Here is a 17,901-nt window from a genome sequence, read left to right as displayed (position 1 = left end):
GACAGGGATTTGGATGGCTGGAGATAATGTTCCAGAGGCCCCATCCAGGGAAGCAAGAAGGCTGGCCTGTGGGGCAGTTCTGGGAGAAGATCAAGGCTCCTGAGGACAAAGAGCAAGGTTCAGAGAAGTTACCAAGGCCCTGCCTACACTAGCACAGTTGAGGGGGTGACCCGCGGCAGCTGCCACTGTTTCTAGGAAGTCTTTGCTCTTGAAAAAAAGAGGCCCAGTGGGATCCCCAGGCATAAAAACCACACAAGACTGGGCATCCGTGCCAGGCAGGATGGACTGGGGCCCTGCAACGGCCCTTTCAGCTCTCACTGGGACCTCATCCTCCACCTGCCAGACCCCAGAGGCATTCACAAACATGCGGGGAAAGCTAGTAATTGCAATAGCAACAAGAACTCTGAAGGAACAGAAATGTCAGGTGGGCACGCATGGAACATGTGAAACAAGCAGCTGCTTGTCTCCGAACTGCAAAGCTGGGTGCCATCTACAAATAGGTAACCAGCAGCTAGTAAAGCTCTTCAGGAAATTGTCAGTAAATGCATATTTACTGTTAATTAGCTAACACCCCAATGGGATACTGACTAAACTGGGGCAAGAGCGTGAGTGTGTATCCCAAGCACATTAATCATCCTCATCTCCTGGGTTGTCACGGTGATCTCCATCTTAATCAAGCTTCAGAACAATAGCACATCTCCCCTATGGACACACACCTGATAAACGGCTAAGCCTAAACTTAAACCGGACCTGCAATCCCAAGGCCATCCTTTTGCAGTTGTCCAGGCTGTCTCCTAATTTGACTGTCTTTCCACATAAAGCATGGCCCCAAAAGGAGTCTGGCAGCTGCCGTTCCCGGGCCCCAGCACTATAGTGGCTCCCCTCCCCAGCCCAAGTGGGCCCGTCTGGGTAAGAAGACCTCCAAGAGGCTCTGTTTGCACTTGCCCCTGTGAACAGTCATCATGTGCCAATTACTACACTTTGCATCTACTTTATTCTAGAAACACTATCTCAAAATGATAAATGGTAAAAGGAAAAATTCAAAGCATCCTGTACAGGTGAATCTTAAACTATCTTAGTGATTCAAAAATATCCACAAAATTAGAAAATAGACAAAAAAATTAAAAATAAAAAGTTACACATATGACCAGAATAAGTAAACTAAAAACAATAAAAAATAAAGTAGATATTTAAAAATCATACACATGTATACTTGTACATAGATGTAATTTTTTAATGAAAAGAAATCTCATTCTAGCCTCTATTGGGTAATAAGCAGTGTCTTACAGGAGGCCTGGCCCCATCATCATACCCAAAGTGATATCCCTGAAAGACAGAAGAAGTGGTGGAGACAAAACACTGGAACTAAGTAGCTCTGATTTTGTTATTACTGATTTCCATTTCATTTCACTCATTCATTCTAAGAAACTGGCAATAGTCACATGCTGAAAGCCAGCCTGCTCATATAAGGTACACTTTCCACTTCCAACAACAGTGGCTGAGTTAAAAGACCAAAGGCTACTAGCTACTAAATCTCAAAACCAAATCTCTTAGTTCTACCCAGCTCAACACAGTCAACTGGTTTACCCTGTAGAAATTAATACAGAGAGTGCCCCCGGGAACAACCCTTTTATGTACACAGTAGACTTTAACAGCCAAGTAATTAAACCCTGAAAGTAAGGGCTTATAATTAAAATGCTGACGAACCTGAACTGGAACAGCACAAGTAGGGCTGCTATAATATTTTTACAATTCCTTTTTATACATAATGTATGATCCTTCTGCTCAAGTTTCCTCTATGTTCTTTGCCTGTGAAATAATTTACATTAATAAATAATTTATTACCATAACTCCTAAAGTAATTATGGGTTTCCATCCAGTTTTTTTTTAGCATATGAATTGTTTTGTTCTCTGTCCAATGACTTGTATTTACAAGACTTTTTGTAGTGGCCTTTTTGAAATAATTGGTATTGCCTTCACTTCTCACATATTATGTGATTTCCAGGTCTTCTCCTCGCCTGAGTGGTAAGGAAAATGGAATGTGTGGTGTCCATTGTCCCTGCAATACAGACAGCACTGAATGGCTGCAATTAGCCAAGGTTGGTGAATGGAGACTGCTCTCACCCCACTTGCCCTGCTGCGCCAAAAGAGATTCAACTACTACACGTGTGACCCTGCACAGGGGGAAGATCCAAGGGAGCCTGTACTGAGGCCACATGTGCAGTCCCTGCCTCTTGTCCCAACACAGGCGCTAAGGATCCTTTCTGCACCCACCAGAAATCAGAGCCAGGAGCAGAGGATGGCTCACCTGCCTGGCCATGGCACACCCAGGGAGTTGCCACCTGACCAGCGTTTCGTGTGTCAGGAGCACAGGAATCAGCCATAAGATGGCCCTTCCCCCGAGAAGCTGTTTGAAGAGGAAATTCTACTTCAGCACAGAAGGTGGGCCGGGGATGCTCTGGGAGGTGAGAAAGGAAAACAAGGCAGACATGGCCCTGTGGGACAGACTGAGTTGGCACCCTAGTGGGGGCTCTGGGCCGGTGCAGAGCTGGCCCCAGTCTCTCCTGCTTCTCCCACCCATACTTCATGTTGGCTTTTTTCTCTCCCCCACTCTGAAAAGTGCAAAAGCACTTATTGTATCAGGTTCCCAAACTGGAGTGATGCATATGGGCCAGGGGCATAGTATGCAGCTCGTAATCACAGAATGTGAAGTATAATGAAAGAAAAAAGAATTGTTGTGAGCCCTTGATTCTATCAGTAGCATGTTTTCTCTAATGGTGTCCAGGAGAGGCCAAGCCACTTGAAAAGGTGGCCTTTTAGGCAGCAGCAACCAAGGCACTGTGCTCTTCCACTACTATACCTGTCTGGATTTTCTTCAGAACATTTATGAAACTCCCAACTCATATTGGCTTCCAGCTAGGACCCTTGCATGGGGGTTTATGAGGAAAAATCCTGAGTCACCAGGCTAACTGTCTCTAGCTCTCATGGGAGAATGCCACTAATCAGTGCCAGAACACGAGTCCTTTATCTCTTGGAGACAGGCTAGGGATTGGTGATTATGATAATTTGGCATTTTATCTTTGCTCAGCATTGTCCAGCCCTAGAAGGGCTCAAAACCCTCTTGCAAAGTTCAGCCAATCCCACAGAATGCTGAAAAGCAGTCATACCTAAGATGAAATCTCACCACGTGGGGTACGCTCCCAGTTCACAGTGCTGGGCAAGGCACTCTGGAACTAAGTGGGCTGGAGAGATAAGCTCAGCTCCCACTAGCACACTGGCTTGGTAAGGACTCCAAATGCTGTGACACTCCTGCCCCAGCAAGTGTAGGAAAGGAACAGAGTAGGAAGGATGGAGATGGCACCTCTGGTATGCTGCCAGCTCTAAAACCCTACAAACACCTACACCACTGAGAAAGATAGGTAAGTTGCCCCGGCTCTAAGCACTTCCACTATCTCTTCAAAGTTGGCCTAACCCAGGGAGAAGTCGCCAATGGTTGATCTTGCTCCCTACCAGACAGAAATCTCCCTGAAAGTAGGGGCAGTGCCTGATTCACTCTATCCCTGCACTAAGTGTCTGACATACAGTAGGTGCTCAATCAATATCTGCTGGAACAAGCCACTGAAAATGAAAGAGACATGAAACTCTTTGGTAATACATGCTCACATGGGCCAGGGTTTTCCTGAACCAGGGATGGGGCTGAGCAACAGTAGTAGATGAGGCCTGTGGGACAGAGCAGCTGAAAAGGACGAGAGGACTTTATGGAACCCCCAACAGCACAGCTGCACCCAGCTTCCCTTCTGCTACCTGGCAGTACCCTAGCACTAGCCTACAAGAGCAAGAGGAAAACAGGGCCCTAGAGTAGGGAAGAGCCAAGATGGCGGCACTGGGATCTGGCCAGCACTTCCTGCAGAGCCACTCCGTAAACAAAAGCCTAGAGACACAGCACATCCCTCCTGGAAACCATGGGCCTCCCTGGTAGAAAGCAGATGTCCCCAGTAGAAATCAAGTTGCTCAGCTCTACAGGTTCAAAGAGATTCCTCTGGGCAATCTGAGCTTCTCCCCATATACCTTTCTCCCCCAAGGCCTGAGGATCTGCCCCTACACGGGTGACTCCTTCACCTATAACCTGCTCTGCAAAGAAAACCAAGGTAGTCCCTTTGTTTGGGTGTGAGGGCTGCTTTCTCAGGGAGCACAATTCTCCATTTAGATCTTAGCCCTCTTTTTACCTATTAACTTATGGAGCAATCACTCTGTGCTGCTCTCTTTAAAAACATGACCTCACATGGCCTTGGAACAAGCCTACAAGGTAGGTACTACCATAATCATCAGAAACTGAGACTCAGAAAAGATAAGTTCAGAGTGACTATATGAGTCCCAACAATGCCCATCACAAACCCACGAGAGTTCCATCTTGTTATGACTTATAAAGTACCCAGGTCAAGGAAGCCTAATGCATGAATGGCCTTGAAATAAAGACCAACATCTCCATAACTCGATTGTCTAGTCTGGCTTAGTTACAGGTAAAATCTGTTCCTTTTCTGGACATGACAAAGGAAGGCAGCTCAATTGTCAGACTCCTAGGAAGCAGGCAATGAGGCTGCAGATTTGTTGGAAGCCATAAGCCACAAAGCAATCATGTAGGTACAGACCTCAGAAGTGTGCCACATGGTCAGCCCAGGCGAGGGAATCTCCTGTTTCCATTGTCTCTGTGTAGTAGCACCAAGAGGGCCATCTACCTCTCCCAGAGCTGTGGCATGTGACTGAGACCTTCCTTTTTCCTTACCTGAGTCCAACTCTGCCTATAAGGGACCTTGGGGAAGGTCACTTAACTTGGCCTCCGTTTCCCTGTATGTCAATGAGCACTCCTCCTGCCCCTTGAAGCCACTGGCAGAGTCAACGGGATACTGAATAGGAGCACAGCAGTCAACATGCCTTACCCAGCACCCCTCCTCATCATCACACCCATGGGAATCGCATCTAAAGAAAAGGAAAAGCCTAGACACAGAGGGAAAGGGCTGACAAAGAAATGCAAAGAAGACTTCACAGGACCTCCAAAGACAAACTCTGAATTAGAAAGCCAGCAGTGCTCACCCATCATCAGAGTCTGGTTTCTAAGTCAACACAGACGTTACATCTGGCAAGATACCCCCAAAGGGGAACAAGAAGAGTCCCAGGGAGAAACTATGCCCAAACATCTGGACCAACAACAAATATAATCAATAATTGATAAAGGCATGGTTTTTGTCTGTATAAACAGTAACTCACACCTGCACAAAAACAGAAGAACAAGGCAGCTTCTTCCAGAAGAAGCATCGGCAATGTCAATCAAGAGCCTTATAAACGTCCCTGCCCTCCAAGCTTTCTATTCTACTCCTGGGAACTACAGTATCCTGAGGAATAATCTAGAAGGTAGACAAAGATATACTCAGTCTCTACTAATCACAGCAGCAAACAGAACACCCCCTTTACTCAACAACAAAGAAATAGTTACAGTGTTAAAGACATTCTGATATAGCCACACAATATGGTACTAAAAACCATTAAAACACATGAACAATTTTAATGCTATGGGAACATGATGGTAACTACTATCAAGTGGAAAAAAGCAAACAAATATAGTTTTATATGTAAAAAGTGCTAAGAACATAAACAGACACGAAAGTATCAGCAGTCTCCATCATTGGGTATTGAACTAGGAGAGATTTCCATTTTATACTTTGCACTATAGTACATTTACTGAATGAAAAAAATCAACATGAATTACTTTAACAATTAGTCAGAAACTCCTACACCATATACCAGTACCTGCCCCTCCTCCAGCCCAGCAGTCCCCAGAACACTCCAGCACTACTGGGCACAGACACAGTTAAAACACAAGAAAGAGTCCTCAGGGCTGTTCTTTGTAAAAGAGTGTGTCCAGAAAGTGCTTTTGGCATCTCACCTGGAGGACTCAGGCCCTGGCTGGAAGGACCAGTAGGATGGCTCCCAGGATGGCCTCAGGTACTTACCCATAATTCCACAAGAGAACAGTGTAGGTCCTTGACTCATCTTCTTTGGCGTGTGCTGAAAACAACCAGAAAAGCTGTTCACTCTTCAAGTCATAAGAAGCACGTTTGCAAATGACTCTGCACTGATCTTTTGCTAAGGTCACAATTAAAGAGGTAACTGCCTTTTGCCAATGTCAGATTGGGGAAAAAAGTAAAAAAGTATTCAATAAGACAGCATCTGCACAGAATTAGGCCCAGACTCTTTGTCCCAAGTCCCCTCTGTATTCCCTACAGAGAAGTGTCAGGGAGAGCTGGGGAGAGGTGGCCTCTGCTCTGTAAGCTGTTCTGTGGCTACAAGAAGCCCCCCCACCCCACCCCCCAGGTATTCTCTCTAAACTGAAACAGAAACTCAGGGTTCTAATTGGTCTCAACCTAACAGCTATGGCTTTTGAACTCCTTGGCACCATACTTCCACAATGGTATCCCTCTGTCCTGTAAACATTCCACACCTTCCCCTCCACCCCGTGCCTAGCCTCAGCTGAATGTTCTGGCAGTTGGGTGGAAAACACGCCAATGAGCATAGAGGAACCCCATTTCTGGGCTCTTGCTCAATTGTCTACACAGTAAACTGAGCATGGAATATTCTGAGGGTTCTTTGTGCTAGGGGACGTGCTAGGAGACATCCAAGTCAAGAACTTGCTGGTGGGGAAGAAACTGCCCAGCTAGAGCCCCAAGAAGTTCTGCCTCAAGTATTCTAAAGAAACCCTCCCTCCCTCCCTCCCCTTTGCAGGGAGCATATGCTGGTAATTTTTCGTGTGCAGGCTGGGCTAGGAGGTGATCGTGCAATGGTGAAAGCTCTTGGCTCCAAAGAAATCAGCCTGTCATTAAAAAAGGGCTCTAATGTCTGAGAGGAGCCTCCAGCACACTCCCACCCCAAAATGACAGGAACACACAAGGCTTCTGTACTAAGAAGTGGGTGAAAGCCCATGCCCTGGCTCTTTAAGGCTCGGAAGGAGGGCAGAGCTAACCAAGAACACCTGCCCACCATGATAAGAGGATGACAAGCACCTGGCACCAGCTCCCTCACCCCAACCCCAGCTGCCCGATCCAGGGACCTCTGCCCATGGTCAGCAGTGCATTCCTCCCACAGGGATACTAAGCCTGACATGCCTGGGAACAAAGGGGTGAAGGAGGGTTCACATTTCACAGAGGACATAGTCAAAGAGCAAACCATTCACTACAGAAAGACTGGGGCTGGAGAGGGTACCTGGGGCACGTATGCTGAGGCAAGGGTAGAGGTCAGGGCTGACTTCCTGGGGCGAACACCTGAACTGGTCCTCCGTAAAGACCAGAAGGAGTTTAGAGAGGGCAAAGCAGAGTGGTGTGGTCCTTCCTCAGTTCCTCCTTACAAGGTTGTCCAACCTTTTCCCTTCTCTGCTGCACAGTGGAAAAAGAGCTGTCTTGGGCCACACATTAAATACACAAACACTAATGAAAACTGAAGAGCAAAACAAAAGGTCTGTGCATAATTTTCATAATATGTGCCACCACAGATAGGCAAAAAAGTCCTCACATGATCTGCATGTGGCCCATGGGCTACACACACCTGGAACAATCGTTGGGCTATGGGGCTGGTCACCCCCTGGATTCTATAGCAACATAACTATCCACTCTACAGCCATCCACGAACAAACCTGGGAAGAGTTAAAGATGGCTGTACCTGCTTACCTCCTGGCTGATAGGACACAGCTGTTAAGCCCACAGCAAAGTCACCCAACGGAGACAAGCATGTTGAGAGCCTTGCCACTGAAGCCGTGCTGCCTGCACAGCCAAGAGCACAACCTGGGTAAGCTCCCAGGTTTGCAGAGAGAAGTGAGGCTGCTTAGGGTGACCCAGGCACAAGGGAAATGCCCACTGGGAACCACAGCCCCGACCCTCCGCTCCTCAGGCGAGCGAAGGCAACCCAGGCTGGGGAGCCCATAGAAACCCACAGAAGGACAGGGCCAAGAAAGTGGATGAGGGAGGACAGACCAAAGTGGCTTGCTGACATCACTGGCACATAGGTGCCACCAAAGAGGGCTTGGGGTTTTCCACACAAAAGCAGGATGCCAAGCAGTGAGCCAACCCCCACCTCGCCAGTGGAGCTGTGCTCACTGTCTGTCACCCACTAAGCCAGCATGTTCCAGACTGAGAGGCACCTCAAGGCCCTCCCAGGGAACGCAGACACATGAGCGGGCACCAGCCACCTTGTCAGAGATGCCACGGCCTGTCAGCCTTATGAAGGGACGCTGCTGGCCATCACACAGGACTCCCCAGCCCCTGCTCTCTTGTTTGCTCCACGAGGACTTGTCAGCATTTACTGCAGACACCCAAAGCAGCCCACCGTCCCTGGGGTGAGGAGCGCACCTCTCACAACCCCAGCATTACCATTGCTCCAAGCCACCACCACGCCCCACTGAACACACCTCCAAACTGCTCTCTCAACCTGGGCCCCAGGACCCTGTTCTCCATCCTCCACCCAAAGTCTTTGTTTTTGAGATACAGGGTCTCACTCTGTCACCCTTGGTAGTGCACAGTGGCATCATCATAGTTTACTGCAGCCTCAAAATTCCAGGCTCTCGGGATATTTCCCCCTCAAACTCCCAAGGAGCTGGGGCTATAGGCATGTACTACCATACTCAGCTAATTTTTAATTTCTTCTTGTAGAGTAAGGGTCTTACTACGTTGCTCAGGATCCCTCAGCCTCACTCTGTTCCTGCCCTCCTCACTCAAGCCAGCTGGGGGGGACAGCTCAGCCGCTGCCATTTCAAGGCATATTACGCAACAGACGCTTCCCCCTCCCATGCTTGGCTTTCTCAGAGGCCTTCTCTGACCATCCTGGCTGAAGCAGCACCTCCCATCCTACATTTATCACCCTCATCACCCAAACATACACAGCATGTGTCAGCTCATTTGTTCCTGTGCTTACTATTCTCTTCTCCATGGGAAAACCAGCTTCTTCAAGAAAGGGAGCTGTCTTGTTCCCAGCATGCCCAGCACAGAGCAGGCACTGTGACTATGGCACCTGTCAGTGCCAACCTGTCTGGCCACTGCGCCCACTCCCCAGGGATGCCAGGTCAGTGGAAGTGGATTTTTACCAGGCAGGACCTACTTCCTCCCCTAATTGCAGGGGCTCATGCAAAGATCAAACTCAGTGGGGCAGGGGTGAGAGCACCAGCCTCAGAGTTAGGGCTGCCCCCAAGTCCAGTTGGCCCGGGCTCCTCACGTCAGCCTCTAACAACCCACCCAGAGGTGTCAATGGACCAACAATGGCATACCCTATGGTTTTCCAGCTTGAAGGAACAACTCCTCCACTTCCCCCTATTCTAGATGAGCAGCTCCTTGCTCCTCTCACTGAGCAGATGAACTGCATGGCACGGTGGTGCAATTCCCCTTCTTCTGCTAGCAGTACCCCGATTCCTCCTTCCTCACTGGATAATGTCTCAGTGGGACCATAAACCAAGATGCCTCCTTCCTGGCCATGGAGTAAGGCTTAGAACTCAGGCTGGGATGACCAGACACTTGCTAGCTCCAGGCTCTGACACCTGAACCAAAGTGGTGCTAGGCTGATTCACACAGCTGAGAGGCCCACAGCCTGCCCACGAGAACCTGCTTGCAAAGTCCTTATAGACACACAGGGCCCACTCTTCCTGGGGCCTGACTCACCAACCCTTCCTCAGCCCTGTGCACTCTCTCCCGTTGCTCCAGAGAGTCCTCTTTGGTGTGAGTTGGCTGGAGGTGGTCTGTGTCGCTTACAAGTAAGGAACCTCTGACTGATTTCATGCTTGACCTCAAGACCAGATCAGGGCCTGACTTGCTCTCTAAGCCCTGTCTATGTGGCTAGGATGGCACATCCCAGAGTATCCCAGCACACCTGACCACTGGTAGCTTCCCCTGGGTCTGACTCCAGATGGGCAAACCAACAGACTCCTGCTTGGCTCCAGGCTGGCCAGAGCCTTTTTATTCCCAGTGTACCCAGCATGTGATAAAATTCCCACTGGTACATAGCATTCTTATACCACCCTTTCTAAACATCTGAACTTTTTCACCCACAGTGGGAAGGACATGCAAGTTGCTGTGCACTGAGGCCCACCAGGCCCTGAGGGAAACTCTGGGCCCTCTGAGGTTTCACAAGACACTCAGTGTCTGCAGAGAAGTGAGCACCCGAGCCCCAGCTGAGCTCTGCAGTGAAACAAGACAAGAGCACATTTCCCCTTTGTATTCCTCCCACTGTGGAGTCTCTGTTCCCAAGCCCACCCCAGGGCAAGGCCTCATCACTGTGAGACTCCTCAGATCACGAGAGAAGGCTTTTGGAATCAGATCCTCGTAGGAAAGGCAAAAGCTGGAAATCAAATTGAGGCTTCAGAGCCATCTGTCTGACTAAAGAAAGAAGCCCTGACTTAAATAAAGACACAATTAAGGCTCCAAATGAGGAACTAGCCCATGCAGAAAATGCCAGGCCATAACCAACCATGGTTCTTCACAGCTTTGTCTGCAGATTATCAGCTAAAGCAATTGGGTTGGTTTTTTCTTCCCTCAATACAGTGTTCCAGGGAACCACAATGCAACAGGAAGAAGCTCACACTCACACACTGGAGGGGAACAAGCAGAGCACCGACGCCTCCAAAATGGAACTCGGTGAGACTGTGGCAGTAGAAAGCAGAAGGCAGATCCAGTCCCAGGATGAGAAAGAGAAGCTGGGAAGGGAACAGTGCCCTTGGGTGGAGACTCTCAAAGATGCTGACAGAGATACAGCAGCCCTGACTCCTGAGCCTTTGAGGTTAGCCAAAGCATGGGCGGGTCCTTTACTATCTCTGCCTGTCCAGGGTGAAAGGCATCAGTGCCCTTTGGTCTGAAGACTTGAGAGACAGCGGGAAGACTGGTTGGGGAGAGGAAACCAGGCCTAGTCAAGGACGCTCTGTGTACCACTAAGTTCTGACTTCAGGCCAGCCTGTGTCCTGCCAGGGATCCTGGCTAGGGCTTTGCACCCAAAGTGCCAACTCAGTGTAACCAGCAGTATGCAGACCCCCAGGGCCCAGGCAGCTGAGTATAAGACCTGAGGTGGCTACTTACTCTTCAAACCAGATAAGCAACTCAGTCCCGGCAGCCTAACATGACAGGCACAGAAAGAAGTACCTGTTCTACCTACCAGACCAGCCCCTCCAAAAAGCCAGTGATGGCTGCTGTGGGAAAAGTCACGTGGCCTGGAGCCAGGCAGCACACTCTGCCCAGGAGGAGGCCGTCCTTTGTGCCCTTTGGTCTCCAGACTTTAGAGAGGGCTGGGTGGCTGGCTGGGGAAAGAAGGCCAGGCCTGGTCAAGGGAGGTGGTCACTCTGGAAACAAGAGAGCAGGCCCTTGGCCTGAGCATGGGCATGCAGGAAGGAGCTGAGGGAGCACAGTGCCCCAAGGTCAAATGTCTGGGCTACCGTCCAGAGGAACAGCTAATGTTAGAACACTGGAAGGAAGAGCCCACTCGGCAGAGGAAAGCAATGGGGCAGAGTGGGGGAAAGGGGAGCTGGTCAGGCATGGCCACGGGTACAGCCTTCACTCTCAGCCTGTCTCTCCCCAAGAAAGTGAGCCCCCATGCTGACAAATGCAAAATGCTATTTATCAGTCCTATTTTCCTTTTCTTTCTTTCTTTTTCTTTTCTTTTTTTTGAGACAGAGTCTCAATATGTCACCCTCGGTAGAGTGCTGTGGCATCACAGCTCACAGCAACCTCAAACTCTTGGATACAAGCAACTGTGTTGCCTCAGCCTCCTGAGTAACTGGGACTACAGGTCCCTGCCACAACGCCCAGCTGTTTTTAGAGATGGGATCTCATCTTCCTCAGGCTGGTCCTGGAACTCCTGAGCTGAGGCAATCCACCAGCCTTAGCCTCCCAGAGTGCTAGGATTACAGACCTGAGCCACCACATCTGGCCTATCCTTTTTTCTTTTTTCCTTACACCTTTCACAGGAGAAGAGAAAGTCACATTGTCACCAGCATTTAGTTCGTTTAAAAATAACAGAGAATCATGACATAGACCCCAAGAGGTTAATGAGGGGAGGCCGAGTCCTCTTGTTCCTCAGCAGGCCGCAGAGGAAGTGCTGTGGGCATGCCCCTCTGGTGTGCCATGACACCCAGGCTTCCAGAGACCCTGGAACCTTTCCTCTAAGGTTTTAGACTCTCTCCTCTGTAACTGAAGTGCACCTCTGGGGCCTGCTCCCGTTGTTCCAAAGCTGCCTGTGATGATGCATTTCCCAGCCTCCCCCACCATGTTTTCTTTTTTCATCTCAGACTTCCACTTGTTATCATCTTAGTTTGATTAGAAAACAAAAGAAAACTTATTTTCCATCTTTCCTGTTGTTATCTTGATGGCATTTACACGAGGATGATGTTACCAGTTTAGGAAGCTAAAGCAAAACCCCATCAGCTTCCTCTGAGACTTTGCAGGCTGTTCAAAGCAAATGTTAACATCAGCTTATCTTACATTCTGTTTCACGATGTCTTCACTAGGCAGGTTATTTTGAGTCTTTCTTCAGTTATTTACAGCATGTGCTTCTCCCTGAGACCTCTGGAGCTAGGGCCCAAGTGGGAAGGCACTGGGCAGACAAGGGCCTGGACTCAAGTCTGTGCCCTGGCACCCCCTCCCTCAAGCTCTCTGGGCCACAGTTTCCCATCTGTATAACAAGGTAGAGATGGACATGGCCCTGCCCCTCAGCAGAGTGGCATAAGGCTCCAGGTGACCGGACTTCTATAAGTGGCTTCCCAAGGTACTCAGCACAGCTGGGGTCTCCAGGCTTCCTGCTCGCGCACGTTGCAAGCAGCACAGGGTACGGCCAGGTGGGCAGTTGACACTCAAAGTGTGTGGGTGCGTCAGCAAAGTGACTGATGAGAAAGCCCCTCTCCAAAGGGGCCACTTCCCCTAACTGACCTCCCACCTGAAGCCAAGAGAAGAAAAGAGGAGGAAGAAGGCAGATGGGCTTAAAGAACTGTGCTAGGTGGTTTCCAGGTCAGTCAATAACAAGAAGCAGCAAAAAGGAGGAGACTTTGCCAGCAGGGGAGGGAGCACTCGGGGAGAAAGCACAGATCCTAATCTCTGAGCAGCAAGAGTGCATGTGGCAGCATCTCCCTGACTTGCTTTCTTTTTCTGAGAAGATGAGTTTTCCTTCCCTGGGTAGGGCTGGGAGGCCACGTTCCTCCTGACAGGAGTCAGGCCATACCTCTTAGAAGAGTGACTCAGCTGACCTCCGGACCATGTGCCCTGGAATCAGCTCTGCATCAAACACCAGTCAGTTCTACCCTGAGAAGGGATAGAGCCTAGAAGTGGCCACTGAGGCCAAAAGCACAGCTAGGCTCAGGAAAGGCTTCTCCTTCAGGACCTCCAGATGGCCCCTCACCCTTGAGGTTGCTCCTTTCTGATCAGAGCTACTCCAGTTGCAACCTTAAACTTGAGCAGTACCCAGAAAGGGATTACAATAATGGTGGGTGACCTGTCCACTCACTCACACCACAAGTACCCTCCACACACCGCCACGCACTGGGCCCTGGTGCAGGACACCGGTTATTCAGCAAGAAAAGAGACAACATTTCCTGCCTTCTTGAAACTCTCATTCTAGTCATTCAACAAACAAGATCCACAGGTAAAATGTTAAAGTGATGATTGCCTAAGAGGGAAAAAGACGGGGACAGAAGACAAAAGGGGAAGGATGGTAGTACAGTTAAATTTCAGGCTTCAAGAAGGGATGGAGCAAGAGAGTCTTGCTATGAGGAGAGCCCTGGGCCATGGAAGAAGTGCAAAGGCCCTGGGGCAGGCTCATACTTGGAACATTTGAGCAAGGAAGCCAGTGTGGCCTCAGCAGAGCAAGTGGGGAGGGTGGTAGAGATGCAGTCAGAGTGGTCACATGGGTGAGACCATGTCCTACCAAGGGCTTGGCATGTGCTCAGCATTAGATGTGAGGTCAGTGGAAGGTTCTGAGCAAAAGAGTGACAGATCTGACTGGGTCCCCTCTGGCTGCTGGGTGGAGAACAGGTTAGAAGAGCCAGAAGCAGAGGACCAGCTACCACAGAAACCACGTAAAGGAAGACAACAGGAGGAACCAGGGTGGTGGCAGTGGGGTGGTAAGAAGTAATCCAAATAAGAGACATATATCAAATGCACCTTGGAAAGGAATGCCACAACGACCAAGGCTGCCATCAAACACACACACCTTAGGGGTCTGCACTCTGCTCTCTCTGGCAGTGCTGGAGACACAGGGAGAAGCCGAGTTAGGTCCCTGTCCTTGGCGCTGGGTCAGGACAGGTACTCAGGCCCCAGCAGGCCCCATAGGCTGCACCCCACAAGCAGAGTGGCACTATTGCCATGCCTAATGAGGGCCAGAGACACTTGAGGCAGGGAAGTCCACCAAGACTAGAGTCCAAACACCAGCCAGGAGGAGAGGCCTGAACACACGCCTAGGAAGTAGGGCTGGCAGGAGGGGAGGAGACAGAGCTAGTGAGGAAGTCACTACCCTGCTCTGGTCACAGCTGTTGTCTTTATAAATGAGGAGGTTGGACTCAACAAATCCTTTAAGGCCAAATCTAGCCATGATGTTTCCCTGAGGTGCTACAGCTACACCTGCCCTACTCTACATGTTCCCTGTGACTATTAACACAGTGACTGTTAATGGGATCCTGAAGTGTCACTCTGTTCACATCTGGCTGGCCCAACCCCCTACAGACCGGGAGCTTCTCAAGACCAAGAAGTGTAAGGCTCATCTCTGGCTCATATTATTGCCTGAATTTCTCCAGCCCAGCATCCAGTGCATAAAAGGTCTCTCTGAAGGCCTTGGTGGCTTTCGCAAGCCCCTGTCAGAGCCAGAGACCTACACCTCTCTGCTCCAGGCCCGGTTTCCACTAGCATGAGACTGGGGAAGGGAGCCCACTAAGGGTGGATTCTCGTCAGAGGTTGTGAAGGGTGACAGGAGTGGCCTTGGGTGACATGACTCTGGGCGGTCAGCTATTTCCAGACCACAGAAGCTACCGAGAGCTCTGGGAATGGACCGATCTGCAAAACTCTGACACAAGAGTGTTTATGCCTGCTTGTCACTTCTTATTCCTGCTGGAGGGGTGAGGGCCCCCCCCAACTTCTGAGGAATTGGGCTTGGAAGGAAGGTTGGGGCCACTGATGGGATCCAACTATTGGAAATTGTTTGCTCATGGTCTGTCTCTCCCTTAGCCCACCACCACTTAGTCGGGAGACAACTCTGGCAGAGGGCAGCCGTCCCCATCAGCTGCCACCTTGCCTGCCAGACTGTGCCTTCTTTCTCCATCATCTCTCACTCTTGACATTCCTGAGGCAGTAGCTCTCACTCAGCACCACCCATTGAAGGTATGGCCTTATCTTGGCCCCCGCATAGGGTACCACTCCCCTCTGGAAACCACCTCCCCTTATTGGGTGGAGACAAAAAGAATGTTGGCCTCAGTTTGGCAGATGGCAGAACCATGCTTGGTATTATTTAGCAGAACGACAGCCTTCCCCTCCCCACTTACCAGATGACCTCTAATCTGGGCCAAGCTACTTCCTTTTTGCAAGTACTTAGCCAAGCTCTGGGCTCCTCTGCCCTTGGGCACACTGGACTTAGTGTTTGCTAGGTCTAAAATGCTCAGTCCACACCCTAGATAAAAGGTCGAAGGAACATCTGCTAGTGCTTACCAGTTCAGGCTTGAAAGTCCTGCATGCTATGGAGTCAGCTCCCTTGTTGCTGAGGCTTTTACTCAGTACCATCACCATGGTAAGGACCTCAGGCACTGGGCTCTGTCCCAGGGCGGGCACGAGCCATCTTCAGTTTGGTAGACTTGGGCAGAGGAGATGCCTGGACACCTCCTAGGTGACCGATGTCAGTAGAAACAGCTTCCCATCAGACACTCACTCTGGGGTGGGGACCTTCTGGGAAATGGACCAGTGTGGTTGACTCCCTAGAAAGACAAAAGAAAAGCAAAGAGATTCAGAACTAAGGAAGACCAGGGCCCAGGGAGAACAGCCTCTCCCCTGGCACTGGAAACCCCATGGGAATGGAACAACCTTTCTGCTTAAGGAGATGCATTTCCGGGAGGGTCACTAAGGCCCAGAATCATCTTCTCAGAACCTCCACGCCAGCCTTGGGCCATTCCTATAAAGCCAGTGCCCTGATGGGTAGGGTAACAAATTTAAGTCCACCCATGTTTGCATGGCCAACAATCTGGTGTCCCTGCAGTGTGCTCTAATCATGTGACAGCTTACCACTGAGCTGGCTTGACAGGCAGCTTCAGCAAACACCAGGACAAGCTAAAGTACACTGAGAGCCAGAACATGGGCTCTTTCCCTGTATCCAGCACCAAAGGGGTCAGCCCTCAGGTACCCTGGCACTGGGGGCTCACAGTCAGCACAGGGGCACCCCTGCTCCCTCAGTTGTGAACAGAGGCTGCTGGAAAATCAGGACGGTCCATTCAAGGGCACACATTTCCCATCCTTCGAGGTACCTCATTTCAACACCATACATGAGGTATTTTCAACATCAGGGGACTTGGTAGCTATGTCCTCTTCCCCAGAATGAGCAAGCTTCCAGCAGAGAGAGGACCCCCTCCACATCCTGTCCCACACAGCCAGTCCACACCCATGCCCAGTCTAGCATCATTTCCCCAAGCAAATGAAGAAAGAGTTCAGGTTTTTAAAATCACTCCTTACAAATTAATGTCTCTGGTCCTATTCCACATCCCACCCTCCTGTGCCTAAACCTTCAAAGAAAGACACATGGATACAAGGAATCTGAACATCACCAACAAAAAGTAAAAAATGATAATAGTAATAAACAGAAAAGCAGCTGCTAATCTGTAATTAAAAACAAACTGCTCAGCACAGGAAAATGTTTCAGAATCTGCTGCTCTGTGTAAAAATTAATTGTACCCTAGTATTTACTTGCTGTCCAGATTGTAAATCATATTTTCCTGTTTACTTCGATTATACTTTACAGTGGGTGTTACTGAAATTGTTCAATTACGGGCCAGCTGGCAAGCACAGGAAAATTACCTTCTACTGTTCTTCGAAAACAAGGTTCATCCAAAGTGCAAAACCAGGGAAGGGGAGGAGGGAAAATCAATACATTTTCAAGGCCTGACTGTTCAGGAAGGGAGGCCCAGGGGAGTGTGAAGAGTCCCAGGTTGCACTCTGAGACCTGATGCAGAGCTTCAATATCACATCAGTCTAGAAGCTACACATTCTGACCAAGAGGGATCTGTTCAAGGAAAGAATTTCAGACCACTCCTCCAAGTTCTAGCCAGACAGCTGAGCCAGAAATGCCCGTCGGCCCCCTGGATATTGGCTCAGGAGTGGGCCAGGAGGGGTGCTCCTGGACTCACCCTTCAATGGGGCCCTTTGTGTCGCCTTGGCGGCAGAGGCCTGATGGCGGCCATCCCCTCTCTGGGTGTGAGCCTCAATTCAGCTTTGGGGCAACCAGCCACTGGCACAAGGCCTGGGGGCTGAAGGGGGGCAACCTGTCCCCTCCCCTACTCCACTTCTTTCCTAAGAAGCCAGGTAGGCTGAGTGGTTACAGGCTCTGGTCGTAAATCAAGTATACCTGATTTGAAATGTATCATTTGAGTGGTCTCTGCCAAGCTACTCTCACAGCCTCCGTTTCCTTTTCTATAAACAGGGAACAACAGTGCCTGCCTCATGAAGTCGTTGTATCTTATGAAAATAGAGCCCAAGGGCTCGGCGCCTGTGGCTCAAAAGGCTAAGGCGCCAGCCACGTACACCTAAGGTGGCGGGTTCAAATCCCTAGCCCGGGCCCGCCAAACAACAATGATGGCTGCAACCAAAAAATGGTCGGGCGTTGTGGCGGGCGCCTGTGGTCCCAGCTACTTGGGAGGCGGAGGCA

The 17,901-nt window shown here is 49.9% G+C and overlaps 1 protein-coding gene across 2 annotated transcripts in view; it reads right to left on the bottom strand.

The window, feature by feature from the left end:
* The window catches only part of FAM53B (family with sequence similarity 53 member B), a 133,444-nt gene that overhangs the window by 62,999 nt on the left and 52,544 nt on the right, over window positions 1–17,901 (bottom strand). For both annotated transcript variants that reach the window (XM_023515650.1, XM_012807771.2), the window contains exons 2-3: window positions 15,702–15,964; window positions 6,009–6,063 (exon numbers count right to left, since the gene is read on the bottom strand). In XM_023515650.1, coding sequence (XP_023371418.1) covers window positions 6,009–6,063; window positions 15,702–15,779 — 133 coding nt within the window. In that variant the 5' untranslated portion in view covers window positions 15,780–15,964. The remainder of the gene's footprint in view (window positions 1–6,008; window positions 6,064–15,701; window positions 15,965–17,901) is intronic.

Source organism: Otolemur garnettii, unplaced genomic scaffold (assembly GCF_000181295.1).
Source record: "Otolemur garnettii isolate 467f Iridium unplaced genomic scaffold, OtoGar3 scaffold00075, whole genome shotgun sequence".
Lineage (NCBI taxonomy): Eukaryota > Metazoa > Chordata > Mammalia > Primates > Galagidae > Otolemur > Otolemur garnettii.
The sequence above is the reverse complement of the archived record's forward strand: the minus strand, read 5'-3'. Positions and strand labels throughout refer to the sequence as shown.